At 57.7% G+C, this 14980-nt stretch overlaps 1 protein-coding gene across 1 annotated transcript; it reads left to right on the top strand.

Annotated features, from left to right (window-relative positions):
* Positions 1-387: 387 nt before the first annotated feature.
* Positions 388-8098, top strand: SAXO4 (stabilizer of axonemal microtubules 4). Its single transcript, XM_077820011.1, has 12 exons — positions 388-820; positions 1540-1657; positions 2055-2208; positions 3641-3769; positions 4112-4175; positions 5741-5844; positions 6402-6461; positions 6880-6966; positions 7162-7293; positions 7382-7476; positions 7750-7914; positions 8011-8098. Exons 1-12 carry the CDS (start codon positions 388-390, stop codon positions 8096-8098), a joined length of 1629 nt encoding a protein of 542 aa, XP_077676137.1.
* Positions 8099-14980: the final 6882 nt, after the last annotated feature.

The raw sequence follows: 14980 nt of genomic DNA on the forward strand, positions 1-14980 counted from the left end.
TCCGTTCCAGTATAACAAGTTGGTGGGTGTATTGTTCCCTTGAGAGTAGAGAACATAGTAGTTACTGTGAGGGTTCAGTGTCAGGGGCCGGACACTACGATGATTTTGAGGAGTTTGTGGTGCACCAAGTGTTGCCCTTCAAGGCAAACTAGGGGCTGGCACAGCCCTAGGAGAGTGCTTGAGTGGCTGGGAGAGTCCTTGAGTGGCTGAAGGGCTGGCGGGGTCAGGACACCAGCTACCAACAAAAGTCTCCTTCACTGAGGCAGGCGGGTAACACAATGACTCGCGGCTCCAGGGTGTCCAAGAAAGTATCCCATAGCCCCTGGGCTCAGCATGGTTCCCTGTCACTTCCAGGCCCCGGCAGGATCACCTGGCTTCAGAACTGTGATGCTGGGTCTCAGGGCTCTGGGCCCTTCCTGTTCCCAGGAGATCCAGGCCTCTGTGGTCCTTTCCTGCCCCTGGCTCTGGGATCCGCTGGCTTGCTACCCTGGAAGGGCAATGGGCTCAGAGCTGGGCTTTGTCCTTGCCCCTGCTCTGACATCACAGTGCCACAGGTATGACCTCACACTCCATCGCCAGGGAGACACCGGAGGAGCAGTTGAGCCAGGCAGGGTGGGTGGCGATCTTCTTGTCCCCATGCTCAGCTGTACCACGTCCTCTGTCTCTATAGCCACTGGGCACCCTGCCCCCCGGAGATCCAGCTCTCCCTCTGCCATGGGGCGCCTCCCCCTAGGTGGCGTCTCACCCTATGTGAGGACGAGCGCTGGTGGGAGCGTGGACCCTCTGAAGTTCTACGCCACGAGCTACGGCACGGCTTACGGTAAGGGCCCCGCAGCAAGCGGTGCCCGACGGGGCATGTGTGGCCATGAAGGATCAGGGGAGGGGATGGTGAAGCCCATGCCAGCCCTGGAGCTGGTGCCCCAGCAGGCCATGTGAATGGCCTTCCCTGCATCCCTGTGTGCCGGCCATCACCCCCTGGGGAGCCACCGACCCAGCGGGCTCAGGGAGCCAGTCAGCAGCGCTTCCCTCCCACTGTGCTCTACTTATCCACTGCTGGCCTGACCCCAGCCTCAGTGTCCCAGCAGGGCCAAGGCCTAGGGCAGCTTCCCTAGCAAGGCCCCTGTGTCCCCAGCGCTAACCCACTAAGGACTGAATCTCTCTCACAGCTCCCCACCAGGCTTGGCCCTGTCCCTATCTCATCCACAGCCACATCGTCTTGAACTGACTATCTGTGCTCTCTGGTCCCCTCTGGTGGCCAAAGCCTGTATAGCCATGTATGAGTCCTGCCCTGGTGCCAGTCTAATGGACCTGCTGCTTCAGCTCAGTCTCCCAAGTTTAATCCCTGGTGATGCCAACTGCTGAGGCGCCATTGCAATTGGGTGCTTGGGGATTGTCCTGGAAGAGCAAGTCCTTTCAAAGGCTCTAACAGTATTAGAGGAACAGGAGGCGTCTCCCTCCCTGAACAAGTGTCTCTCTCTCTATGGGCCCCCACATTGCCTGCGTGGCTGATATCTGCGATTCCCCTGCTCTGTTCGGCAGGGCAGGAGAGGTTCCATCCTCGTGTTGGCCATCACTCCGGAGCCGGGTACAAATCCAATTGCCGGCCTGTCGTCTCTTACAAGGCCAGCCTGGATGAAGTGGATAATCCAGCCGTGGGGTAGGCTGTCCTTGTGGAGATGAGGGGCCTGGGTACAGCTGGGATTGTGTGCGGGGTAGGGACCGTCCCATGGACTATAGACCCCTCTCCCACCCTGGGGCGTTCATCCCCAGGTTGGCGGGTCTCCCTCACTACTCCCCTCTCACCCCTTGAGGAGGTGGGTGTATCAGTGCAGAGCTGGGATCTGTCCTGCAGTGTGGCCTAGCGGATGGAGCACTTGCCTGGGCCTCAGGAGAGCTGTCACTGGCCTGGTTTGCCACCTTGGGCAAGTCACTTCCCCTGCCTGTGCCTCAGTTTCCCCCCTGTAATGACCCTGACCTCCTTTCTAGAGCACTGTGAGATCTACAGAAGACCTAGCTATCATTGTCCCACACTTGTTCTCTTCCTCCTGCTTCAGACAGCTCCTCCAGGATAACTACGACACGGTGACCACCAAGCATTTCCGACCCCTCCAGCTGCCCGATGGCAAGTACCCCCTGCCCTGGAGCGTCTACCAGCCGGGGAGCGGGTTTGTTCGAGACAAGCCTATTTCCTTCCCTACCACCAAAGCCGTAAGTGTCCAGTAAGCCCCGACGCTGGGCCTGGCCAGCTCATGGATCAAGATCCTGTCTGCCATGGGTTTGCCATTGGGAATGCAGCCTGGTGACATTGTGGCTAGAGGATTGTGTAGATGGTACGTTCCATCCCAGAGCTAGTGCTAGATTGTAGGGCTGGGGACAGAGAGGGCCCTAACCCTTTAATAACTATACACAAAGCGACCCTTTTATTTTATTAACTACGTGCAACAAGGAAAATGGAACTTACAAAATTAGGTTTGGTTGTATCCATCTGTTGTCTCTTGTCTTAGATCATCAGGTCTTTGGGACAGAGCTCATCCTGGTTTTGTGTCTGTACAGCACCTAGCACCTCTGGGTATGTCTACACTGCACGCAAAGCCCAGGTTCTGACTCAGGTTTGAACCCAATTCCCCCTTCCAGCCACACATACATCGGTTTGACTCAGGTCAGCAAGCACCCAAGAGCCAGGTCATAGGACCCTGCTAGACTTTGACTTGGGGCCAAGCCCTGGCATTTTGCAGTGTGGACACAACTTAAGCTGCAGACCCGAGTCAGGAGGTCTGCGTAGTGTAGTATGGACATGTTAGCACAGCTGTGAGACCCTGGTCCAGCACTTGTAAGCTCAGGATTACAATGCAGTGTGGGCACTCCAGTGTAGGCTTGGAAACAGAGTCCAGAAGCCTGGGTCCTGCAAACCCAGGTTTACAATGCAGTGTAAATGCACCCACGGGGCCTGGTCCGTGACTGCAGCTCCTACGTGCTACTACAACACAAATAATAAACAATAGCACACATTGGTTCTGTTCGGATGGGAGTACAAATAACCCGACAGTGTTCATGAGTGCCCACAGGCCTAGAAAGTGCTGCGGTCTGCTCCTCAGCGCGGGCTCCATGCGGGGGTGGGTGATGTGGCATGATGTGGCCCCAGAGGTGGGGTTACCCGCTGACTGCCTGGTGGCCTGTGTGAAATGAGGAGCTTGCGGGGAGGTCTCAGTCTGGACTGGACAGGTGGCCCTGATACACGTAGTGCCTGCACAGCTGGGGTGGGTTGGCAGTTTTAGCAGAGCGGCCAAGGACTGAATGGGCATGGAGTCTGCCCGGCCCTCTCCCCCTTAGAGCTGGCAGCAGCGGTAGGGCGTGGGGGCTTGCACTGCAGCTGGGGACATCCAGAGGCAGTCAGCATCTGGAAGTGCTGATTTAACACCCGTACAGGGGTGGAGTGCACACTTGCGACGTTCCTCCCCTCCTTGGACACTCCCCTTCACCTCCTGCAGCAAAGGTCCATATAAACCATCCCTTGGCTCTGATCGCACTCCTGTGGGGATATAGAGGCTCAGCAGTGCCCTGTGCAGCCTTGCCCATCCGGGCTGTGTGGGGACCTGGCGCTTCGCTGCCACGGGACTCACCAAAGGGGCTCACTCTGCAGGTTAAGAAAGTCCACTTCGATACGCGGGACCAGGGGCCGCGAGCCATCACAGGGCTGGAGCCCAGACAGCTCCCCGCCCTGCACAAGCCGCAGGGGAAAGGCTCCGTCGAGGGGGAGAACGCCAGACACGTGAGTACAGGACCGGCTCTCCCTGGGCCTTGATCCACTGCCGGCACCAGAACAAAGGAGATGGAAAGGGGAGCCACCAGACATTTGTCCTGGGCATTGCAGCAAAGCAAGGGGGACAGCCCTGGTGTGTCTGCGTGCAGGAGTGAAGGGGAGATACCCTGGCACCAGAGTGGAGGGCTCCTGTCAGGGGAGGTGGGTGAGGGTCTTCTGGCAGGGTGTGTGTGAGCCCTGGGTGGGTGGCAGGATGGGTACTAGGCTGGGGAGGTGGGTAGGGGTCTACTGGCAGGCCGGGTGCAAGACTGTTTTCCCCCCCGTTCACTCGCTCTCTCCTGCTCCTTGCAGGGCCCTCTGTACATGTCCACAGAGTATAACTCCAAGTTCCGCTTTGACATTCCTGGCCAGCCAGGTACGGTCCTTCCTGGAGCCCCTCGCACCCTCCTGAGCCATGTCCTGGGGCAGCTAACCAGGCCTCTGCCATAGGCTAACCCATAGGAGCTACACCTGTACCCTTCCAATTCCCAGCCTTCCCCTCCTTGTCTAAGCAGCACTGGGCCTAGCCATGGCTTGGAAAGGCACACCGGGTATTCTGTAATGAGCCAGTGCCCCATCCTGGGGCCAGGGGGCATTGCACTGCTGGAGGATGCTGTCTTTTGGCTGAGACAGGAAGCCGAGATCCTGAAACCTGACTGTTTGTGGTTATTAAAGATCCCCTGGAACTTTTGCTAAGAGCAGGACTTTTAAATGGTTTCCCAATCAAACTCCCATTCAGGCGCTTACCTTCTGCCTCCCTAAATTCCCCCAGCAGTTTCAATTGGCTGTGCTCTTAGTTTCCCCTGCCTGTCCTATCGCTGTGTCGTGTCGCTGTGAGCTGGTAAGCACATTCCAGCTCACAGGTGGCTGCATTGCAGTGGTGGGGAAATGATCCCTAGTCTTACTGGAAACCCCTTTATGGTGTGTTGGATGGAAAGCGCTGTGTGCAAGATGCTATCCTCACCCGGCAGCCCTCTCTGTCCTCTGCCTGAGAGCACAACCCCCTGTCCCTCTAGCCTTAAAGGGTGGGGTCTCCCTGCTGACGAGCTGACTGACGCTGGGGAAGTAGAGAGGGGGTGTTACTGGAACTCCTATCACGAAGGGAACCCTAGGTGAACCATGCTTTCTACTGGCTAGAACTGCCTGGGAATGGTAAGGGGTGTGGGGTTCCCAGGGTGGGGGGAGCGTGGGGAGCTCTCTGAATTGTCCCGTGGGCATGAGCCGTTCTGGGGTTCCCAGTTCCTGTCTCCTGTGCAGACTATGCCGGCTGCACAACCTCACCCCTGTCATTCGCATGGTTCTTTGTCCTTATGATCGCTCTCACCTCCATGCAGCCACCTACACTGAGGTCACCCTTCAGGCCAGGAGCGTCAGAGGCAGGGTTCCACATGCAGCCCCCATCCACTTGCACCGCTATGCCACGGCCCAAGCCCAGGCTCCCTTGCTGTTTCTCCCAAACAGCCTGGGGCCCTCCCTGTGATCTTAGCTACCCACGGGCCACCTCGAGATCTTTCCTCCCACGCCTGTTTGGGCTGGTCCCACAGTTGTCACGGTCCAGCTTATCTAAATCCATTGGCTTGTCCAGCGATCGTTTCCTCTCTGGTGCTCTCAGCTCCCATGTGCGCCTCATTTTGCATTCAATCAGCAGCCCAGTTAAGTGTGAGGCTAATGCAGACGCAAGTCGGGCTTGCCCTGTGGGAGGCCCTGTCTCCCTCTAGTGGCTAGACCAAATGGAGGTTGATGAGCCAGCTCCAGCCTTCATTAACGGAGCTGATTTTTCTTCTCTGGCCGGAGAGGCTGGTGGTTTTAGAGCCAGAGGTCGGAGGTTCGAACCCCAAGGTGCGGCGTTACGTGACTTTAGGTGGCTTAGATATGTTGGTTGTTGCCCAGGGTTGGGAATGTGGATTACCGTGTATTCCCCTGCCTCATCTCCCATTACAGATTTCCTACAGCGAAAGACGATAGGAGCCAAGGAGGAGACGGGATTCACTGAGGGCACCCAGCAGAACCCCATTGCCTTCCTGCCACCTCCTCCGGGAGAGCCAGTAGGTGCTGGGCCCTGGCCCGCCCCCCTGGTGGTCGTCTCTGAATGGAGCACAGCGTCCCCTTTGGACCTGGGGGTGACCCAGCTATGCATGCCCAGACTTACCCAGGACCCTGTGCAGCTTGCCAGCCCCCGGTTTCCCAGCCTCTCCAGTGGGTTTCTCTTCCCCCCGCCCGTTTTGTTCAGAACCGTCTCTGAGCGGCAGCTGGGGTGAGGCTGAAGGATCCTGTGCCCCATCAGGGCTGCCCTGGAACACATGCCAAAGCTGTTTGGGGCCCAGTATCCCAAACACCTTCCCCCCCACTTACACACACACACAACACACACAGATCCGCTACATGGGGAAGGTCGCCCACAGCCTGGCCTCATCCCTACCAGCCTGGGGACCCCATGTCATGGGCCAGCCCCATACACCGGCAGATTCCTTAGTTAGATCTCAAGGGATCCCCCTTAGATCCCAAGGGAAGGAGTTGGCCAGGCCTGACCCAGCCTGTCAGGGGAATCCCAGGCCCATCCTGCATGGGGAAGGGGCCTCACTGCCCAGCGTTTCCCTTGCAGAGGAGCCAGCCTGGCATCAGCATCACCAAGACGGACTTCCTGCCCAGCGCTCTCCCCCATGTAAGAGGGGCCGGGGGGAGGGGGGAGAGAAGGAGGAGCAGAGGGAGGATGGCAAAGGGTAGGCTAAAGGGTGGGAGGGGTAGGAGGGTCACCCAGACATGGGGGGCAGGATGGGCAGAGTGGGGGAGTCACGCAGAGACTAAGTGGGGAGGGCAGAATTAGGAACTTTTCTGGGCCATAGCTCCATGCTGGGAAAGCCATTTGGAGTGCCCTCTCCCAGGGTCCTGTAATAGGTGGCCAAGCCCCTGTGCTTGGGTGGCTTCCAGTGCGATCAGGGCCTGTGACCCCGCAGAGGCCGGGCTGTGACGCCCTCTGCCCTGCTCCCCCTGTGCAGGTGAACTGGGTGGCTGCAAAGTCCTTGGAATGGGGGAGGTGACACTTTGCCCCAGGCTGCATCACTTTGTCCCTCTCCTGACAGGGCGACGAGTTCCTGCCCGTGCTGTCGAAGGGCTCCGAGCGAGAGACGGGATTCAGCCGGGACAAAGACAACGGCCTCAGTGCCATGGTGAGCGACCCGCCTCCCCTCCTCCAACCTGCCTGCCCCCACCATTCCACTGGCACCCCCCATCCTGCCTTCAGTCCTCCCTGTCTGCCTGCATCCTCCTCTCCACCTGTAACCTGTCTGTGTGCTGGCCTCTCGGTCTCCTCCCTCCCCGTCTGTGACTGTCCCCCCATTCACTGGTCTCCTCCTGCCCCCCAGGGCCTGCCGCACGCAGCACCCCAGCCTGGGGCCGGGGGGTCAGGGCCACTGAGCCACACTCAGTTCCGAGGGTTCCAGAGGCCCCCGCAGACCCAGACCAACCTGCTGGGCCGGGAGTACGTGGGGAACAAGGTGAGTGTGAGCACGGCCTGTGCTGCTTGCCCAGGGTCCTGCAGGTCCCCTCGGGCCTGGCCAGCTCAGCCCTGTGTCCCTCCCCCAGGAACTCTCCGGATTCAGCATCAACAACAAGAAGTATGTGACGCCCCCCTATGACCCGGACTTGCCCAACAAGTACCTGAGCAGCTACAACTCCAAGTGAGTCTGAAATACTGCCACCGCCTGCTCCTGGGGGAGCTCTAGCCAGCCCACCCTGCCCCTGGGGGAGCTCTACCCTGCCTCCCCCAGCGCTCTCCCCTCTCTTCATGTGCATGCCCTGTGTCTCTCTGGGTCTGAGTGGGGGTGCCCTGCCCGGGTGTGTGTGGGCAGGGAAAGGGAAGGGGGTCGCTCGGCCTGTGGGGAGGGGGCTGAGCAGCTGATGGACCCAGCAGGATGCAGCGCTCTTTGACTCTGTTTCCTCCCCTCTGGCAGGTTTTATGACAACACCCTCAAGGGGGTGGACCGCGAAGGATGGACCCGCGGAGGGATCCAGCCCCAACAGCCGGGTGGCTTTGCCACCAACAACCACATCACTGAACTGGGCACAGATCCCAATGCCACGGAGACCCTGAGACGGGTCCACCCCCATGTCGGCCGGTGAGGCTGGCTGGTTCCCACATGCCCTCCACCCTGTCCCTGACGCCCTCCTGCCCCTCCTCTTCCCTCTGTGATGCTCTCCCCCTCCGCTCCCAGGACGATCACAACGGTGGACCCGTTTTATCGCGACACCCCTCACAACAGCCGCTTCTCTGCTCTCTACCAAACCGCCGTACCTGAGTAGGTAAGGGGCCTGTGTGAGCTCACTGGGCACCTCCCAGGGCAGGGGGGTTGGGATTGTGCTGCCTCCCAGCTATGCAGTGGAGCACCAGGGCATGCACCCATCAGAGACCTGGCCAGTCAGCTGTGAGCACTTGGCCCTGGTGCTGAAGCCAATGAGGCCAGGTGTCAGGATCTGCTAGACCTGGATCAGGCTTTCTGCTCCACAGCGAGGGCTTCCTCCAGGGCACAGCTCATGGCATTTCCTTTCAGGGGACGCTGGGAAGGGAGTCCCAGGCCCTTATGAAGAGTGGAGAGCATGACAGCTGCCAATCCTCATCCCTGTCCTTTCCCCAGCCTTTGAGGAGGTGATATGAGTTCCGCAGAGCCACTCCACCTTCTCCATTCCTCTCTTGGGGTCCCTCCCCCCACTTTGCCAGATTTCTAGGACCGCTTTGCCTTTTCTTTGCTTTCTTGCAGATCTGTGTCTCCACCCTGCAGGAGCTGGTCTCCCCTGACGAGGCAGTGGCTTCAGCATCTCCCAAAGGGCTTTACTTTTCCAATGATGTAAAGAGAAATCACCACCCAGTGAAGGCTCATTGGTTCTCATTGGCCTAGCTGCCAGCCCTCCTCCCCTTAGATCCCATAGACCTCTCCTCTTCTTCCCCATGGCCCCCATAAACTTCTCCTTCTCCTCTTCCCCGGGGACCCCAGCATGCCCTTCCACCCCATCCGCTGCTGTTTTCATCGGGGAGCCCTCTGCTGTGCGAGCTGACCCCAGCTCTCATCCCATGGGTCGTGGCACCCATGTGCTGCCATGGGAGCTGGATGGAGTCTTTGCACCTGAAGGATCAGCTGGTGCCTCCTGGCAGAAAGGGGAGTGCAGCCCCTCCCCATCACCTTGCCTGCTCTGGCTGGGGGTGTCCTGGGCCCTGCAGTTCCGTTCTCTTGGCATTCGGGCCCCAGCCCGCTCGGTGCTGAGCAGTTGGAAAGGAGGGTGCCTGGCACCACACAGGATCAGGCCCTTTGACTTGAGAAGGGAAGCTGGGCCCTGTGTGTGCAGCAGTGAATGGAGTTAACCATTAGATATGTGCTGCAGCCAGCTTGGCTACCCCAGCTCACCACAGGGTCCCTGCAGGGCCTGGCACTGTCCCTGCAGGGCCTGGGGGCTGTTCCCATGGGGCCTAGGGCTGTTCTCGCCGGCCCTGGGGGACTTGTAGCGTTCACCGGCACCAGGGTTGCCTCGATTTGACCATTAAATCATTACCATCAATGGAACAAGGCTCATTTACAGCAGTGGAGGATCTGGTGGTTTGTTCTTCAAATGTAGCCCTGTTGCTAAGGCCACCCGAGACCCAGTGGAGGCTGCTGAGCTCTGGAGATGGGTGACTGAACCTGCCCTGCAGATGCATGCTCAGAACCAGTAAGGCTCAGTAAGGCTAGGTCACACTGTAATGTCCCCCTGCCCTTTGCCTGCTCGGAGGAGTCTTCACTCAGCGGCTGCTCTCCAGACCTTAATCCAGGTCCCTGCACTGACTCCAGCTGAGTAACTCTGGGTTTGCCTGGTGCAATCCCTGCTCTGCCTGGCTGTTTCTCTTTCACGGCTCAATCACAGTGGTGTTTGTGATGGTGGAGGCAGCTGTGTGGTTATGCTGCCTGGCTCAGGTGCCCCAGCACGGCAATGCCAACCCGCTCATGCATGTGTGTTAGGAACCAACTGGCGAGCTTTCCCTTGTGCCCTGAAAGGAGCAGCTGCACTGTGGCGGTACCCAGATGGGAGAGGGGTAATAGCAGAGCGATGGGCTGGAATTGTCTCTTCAGCTGCCAGCTGGTACCTGTTAATATACAGTCTGACACACCCCTGCGTTTCCTCCCAGTCCTGTCACACTGTGCATCTACGCGCACTGCATTTAATGACTCTTCCTACGGCTCCCCTCCCCATCCCAAATGGCTGGCAGCTCGATTCCCACACCCTCGCATGTCCCAAGTTCACCGGCACCTCATGGGGTGACGTATAGGTAATAGGGTCCTTTCCCATGCCCCATAACCTACTGTACGGGGAGGTGCACATACACAGAGTAGGCGCCACGCTCCCAGCATGGTGTGATGGTACACGCACAAAGCAGGGTCTCCAGACACCCAGCGTGGTGTGATACACACACACCCCACATTCCCTGTATCGTGTGATGCACTCACACACAGTAGGGTCTCCAGATTCCCAGCATGGTGTGTACATGCACCCACACACAGTCGGAGCTCCACATTCCCAACATGGTGTGATACACACAAAGACGGAGTGGGGTTTCCGGCCTTGCAGCATGGTGTAATGTTATATGGATACACAGCGGGGTCTCAATTCACAGAATGGTGTTAACGTGCACGTGCACATGGGTAGGGTCTCCACACTCCCGGCATCACACACGCAATAGGGTCTCTAGGCTCCCAGCTTGGCAATGATGCACACATGCACAGTGGGATCTCCCTGCATGGGGTGATATAAGACGTAGGCTTTTTCCCTGTTTGGTGTAGTATTGACCTTTTGGCTCCTGGGACTGCAACGCAGACCCTCTGCACTCCTGCCCTCGGTCTCAGTTTCTGCCCCAAACCATGATATCTCCCTCTTTCCCGCTCTCATGTTGCTCTCTGGAGGGTAGTTTCATTTCCTAGTGCATGTTTCATGAGCTGGGTTGGGGCCTCTGACTTTGACAACACCGTGCGCGGTCAGTGATACCAAACAAGCTGGCCTCATGTTGCAGGTAACAATGCCTTGCTGCAGCTCTGTTTTCCAGCACACCTGAGCCTGCCGACACCTGATCTCCCCCCCACACTCTGCAGAGGGGAAGCTGGCTGGGGGCTGTAGCTTTGCCCAGCAATCCTGCTACATCTCACAGCTTCTCTGGCTACAGCTCACTCAGAACCTCGAGTTAACACGTGTAACACTAGATGTGAAAGGAAACTGCAAGTGGGGGGTGAATTCTGAGTGTGTGTGTGTGTCATGGCCTGCATCATGTTTGTAGTGTGTGCAGGAGTATTTAGAGATGGGTAAATCCTATTGGCTCCATCAGCCATAGCCCCTCCTGTACACCTGGGCTAGATTCTCCTCCATAACTGTGTCTAGTTTCCATTTCCCAAGTGGCCGACTTCCCACAATCTGACGGATCTCACCGCTGGGAACATTTTCCTGGTAGGCAGCCTAAATTTTCCCTCATCCCATCATTTCTACTTCCCCTCCCTCCTTCCACCCACATCCCCGTCCCCCGCAAGAATCCCTCCATCAGCTTGACATGCTGCAGGGACTGCCAGACTGTCACATTCCCCACTGCCACCTGGCTTAACCAGGCAGGATAGAGTTCACTCCTTTAATCTCTCCTCATAAACCAGCCCCTCCAGCCTAGCTGGTTCTTTTTGTTATGCTTCTCTGATCTCCTTTAAGCCTCTCTGGTGAGGTGGGACCCCAACCCAACTACAGCTGGTCTGTCAGCAGAGCCAGATAGCAGGACCTCCCTGCCCTTATGAGGATCATGATAATAGGTGGGCAGAAGCATTATCCCCATTTTACAGATGGGAAAAATGAGGCACAGACAGGCAAAGTGACTTGCCCAAGACTATCCAGCAGGCCAGTGGCAGAGCTGGGAATAGACCCGAAGTCTCCTGAATCCCAGTTCAGTGCCCTGTCCACTACCTCTGCCTGTATAGCACAGAATCACACTGTTTTTAAAATTTTTGCTGTCCAATCACGTCTAATGTCCTGTCCCTTATAACTCCAGATCTCTGCCTTAGCCTAACTTCCGGCTGGATTTCTCATTCCTATTTCACATCTATCTATGGGATTCTATTTCTTCAACTGGGTTAGCTTCACTTTCCCAAGATGGCTCTCCCTGTGCTGCTTGCATTTGTGTTTGAGTGCGCAGCGGTTCTGGATCTGACTCTGAGTGTGCGTGTGCATGCCTGCGTGAACCCCATGCCTGTGTGCACGTTTGTGTGTACGCCTGTACATGGCAGGTGATCCCAGCGAACGATGATGTGCTAGGTAATGGACCACGGTTTCATGGCTGTTCAGAGCACCAGCAATGCCCTAGTACAGGGTACGGCCCGTGGGCCGGATCCAGCCTGTCAGGGATTTCAATCCGGCCCACGGGATTGCCAGCCCTGTGGCACAGCGGGACTAAGGCAGGCTCCCTGCCTGCCCTAGCCCCATGCCACTCCCAGAAGCGGCTGGCACCACGTCACTGTGGTCCCTGGGGGCGGGGGGAGGGGCAGAGGGCTCCGTGCGCCGCCCTCACCTACTAGCACTGCCCCCCGCAGCTCCCATTGGCCGGGAATGGGGGAAAGGAGGCCAATGGGAGCTACAGGGGTGGTACCACAGGCGAGGGCAGCGCACGGCGGAGCCACCTGCTCCACTCCACCCCCAGGAGCCACTGCCGGACATGCTGGCCACTGCAGGAACCAGTGCGGGGCAGGGCAGGCAGGGAGCCTGCCTTAGCCCTGCTGCGTGCTGCTGCCACCCTGGAGCCGCTTGTGGTAAGCGGCACCAGGTCGGAGCCCACACCCTGAACCCCTCCTGCACCCCGTACCTCAACCCCTGGCCTGCCAAGCCCCCCAGTCCTCTGCCTTGAGCCCTCTGCCGCACCCCTCCTGCACCCCAACCGCCTGCCCTGAGCCCCCTGCACTCTGCACCCCAACCCCTTGCCCTGAGCCCCCTGTCGCACCCTGCCTGCACCCCAACCCCCTGCCCTGAGCCACCTCCTGTACCCCACACCCCCCCTGCACTCCACACCCCTCCTGCACCCCAACCCCTTGCCCTGAGCCCCTTCCCACACCCCGCACTCCCTCCTGCATCCCAACCCCCTGCTCCAGCCCTACTTTCATGGCCCTACATACAATTTCCCCACCCAGATGTGGCCCTCAGGCCAAAATGTTTGCCCACCCCTGCCCTAGCATGAAAGGAGCATATGGGTGTGGAGCTGAAACGTATGCTGGGGTTGTTGACTTCATCTCAGAAGACAGACAGGGCTGTACATAGCTCTGAAAAAAAAAATCCCTGTTACCTTTACAACCATCTGGAGTGAGACTCATTCAGAGCAAGCGTTACTCATGACAACGGATATATAAAGGACTGAGGAGGAGTTAGTACCAAAATAACTAGCCTGGGGACCCAGCCACAGAGTGACTGGGGATAAGGGGAGAGCTGGCAAGGACTGAACCATGGTACACTGTTCAGGGGGTGTATGAAGGAGACTGACCAGCTGATGGCTCACCCCAGTAGTAAGTCACAGTCATTGCCTGGTGTAAGAGCCGGCTCCAATTCCCCTTGAAGGCAATAGACAACTGTCCATTTCCATGTGGTTGGATCAGGGCCTGAGAGGAGCATCCACCACAGCACAGGCTCAGGTGTGTCCCCGTTGTGGCTGTGCATACACGTACGTGTGTGGTTATGACAGGCCCTCGTACTGGCCTGCGTGTGATTCACTGTTTGCACGTGCTGGCCCTGTGCTGTGCACGAGTGCTGCTTGGTATAAGCTTGCTAGTGAGAATAGGGTTAACTCCCCCCTCCCATGCATGCCCACGGGCAAAGCCGGGGCTCACGTGAGCAGGCCTGGCAGTAGGTGCATGCAGCAACCGTTCTAGCCTGCGCTTGGGTTTGTGTAATGAGTCCTGCAGAGGGGGGCTGGTGTGCAGGCCGCTGGCTGATGAGCTGGTGAGGCTGCTCTTTCTCCTCTGGCGTCCTTTGCTGTGTTTAAAATGAAAACTGATCACAGCCGGAGACAATTAGGGTCTGAATTACAGAGGCACTCAGCGCCCCCAACCCCCAAGGAAAACAATGTGATTTGGTGCACGAAAGGAAGGGTGGGCTTGGAGCTGAGGCACTGGAAGACCTGGGTTCAGTACCTGGCTCTGCCCCAGACATGTGGGACCTTAGACAAGTCACTGCATTTCTCTGAGCCTCATTTCCCCACGTGTAAAATGGGGATAATGATCCTTCCTTTGTCTGTGTAGACTCGGCACTCTTCAGGGGAGGGGCTGTCTCTCACTGTGTGTCTGTGCAACGCCTGGCACAAGGGGCCCTGATCTCAACCAGGACTTGGACTGCCCCTGCGGTGTGTCTGTCCAGTGCTTGGCACAACAGGGCCCTGACCTCTGCCAGGGCAGGGACTGTCTCTCACAGTGCACCTGTGCAGCACCTGGCACTCTGGGACCTGATCTTGGTCAGTGCCTCTAGGTGCCGTTGTAACACAAATAATAACAGAGCTCAGTGCCTCAGGAACTCAGGTGGGGCACCCAAAATTAACGAACGGTTCTGAGATTCTGGGGCTCCCAGTTTTGTTACAGGTTGTTTAGTGTCTACACACTGTGAGTAACACTGGCTGCTCCTGAGCATTTCTTGTACAGCAGCAATTCTTGCCTCTCAGTCAGTCCGTGTGTGACAGAGTAACACCCAGGCAGACACACACTCTCTGGCTGGTCAAACAGGCGGCGGCTGTTTGTTCTGGGCAATGCACCATTAACAAGGGTGGGGCAGAATGTTGGGCTGACCCAGAAGGAAAAGGGGAGTGAGAGGCTGACCTGACCTAGGGCAATGAGGGGGGAGTAAAGGGGATGAGGACAGCTGGACCCAGGCTTGTGAGAGGGGGTTGAGTGGCTTCCTGACCAATCCCTGTGAGTGAATTCTCAGCTCTTAAGTGTGTTAGTAATGTTGGTGGTGGGAATGGACCTCAGACTATCTAGTTTAGCTAATCAAAAATATTCTAATCATGTTCTTATCCCACGGTTAGCACTGAGGTATTGTGCAATGAGACGTGAGGGACTTGGAATCTCAGCCCCCACTACCAGAACACAGGACCCTGGGTTGCCCCATCTGTAGTTACAGCACAGGAACGAACCGGACACACATTACACTCTCTCCTTA

The sequence above is a fragment of the Eretmochelys imbricata genome, chromosome 6, assembly GCF_965152235.1.
Source record: "Eretmochelys imbricata isolate rEreImb1 chromosome 6, rEreImb1.hap1, whole genome shotgun sequence".
NCBI lineage: Eukaryota > Metazoa > Chordata > Testudines > Cheloniidae > Eretmochelys > Eretmochelys imbricata.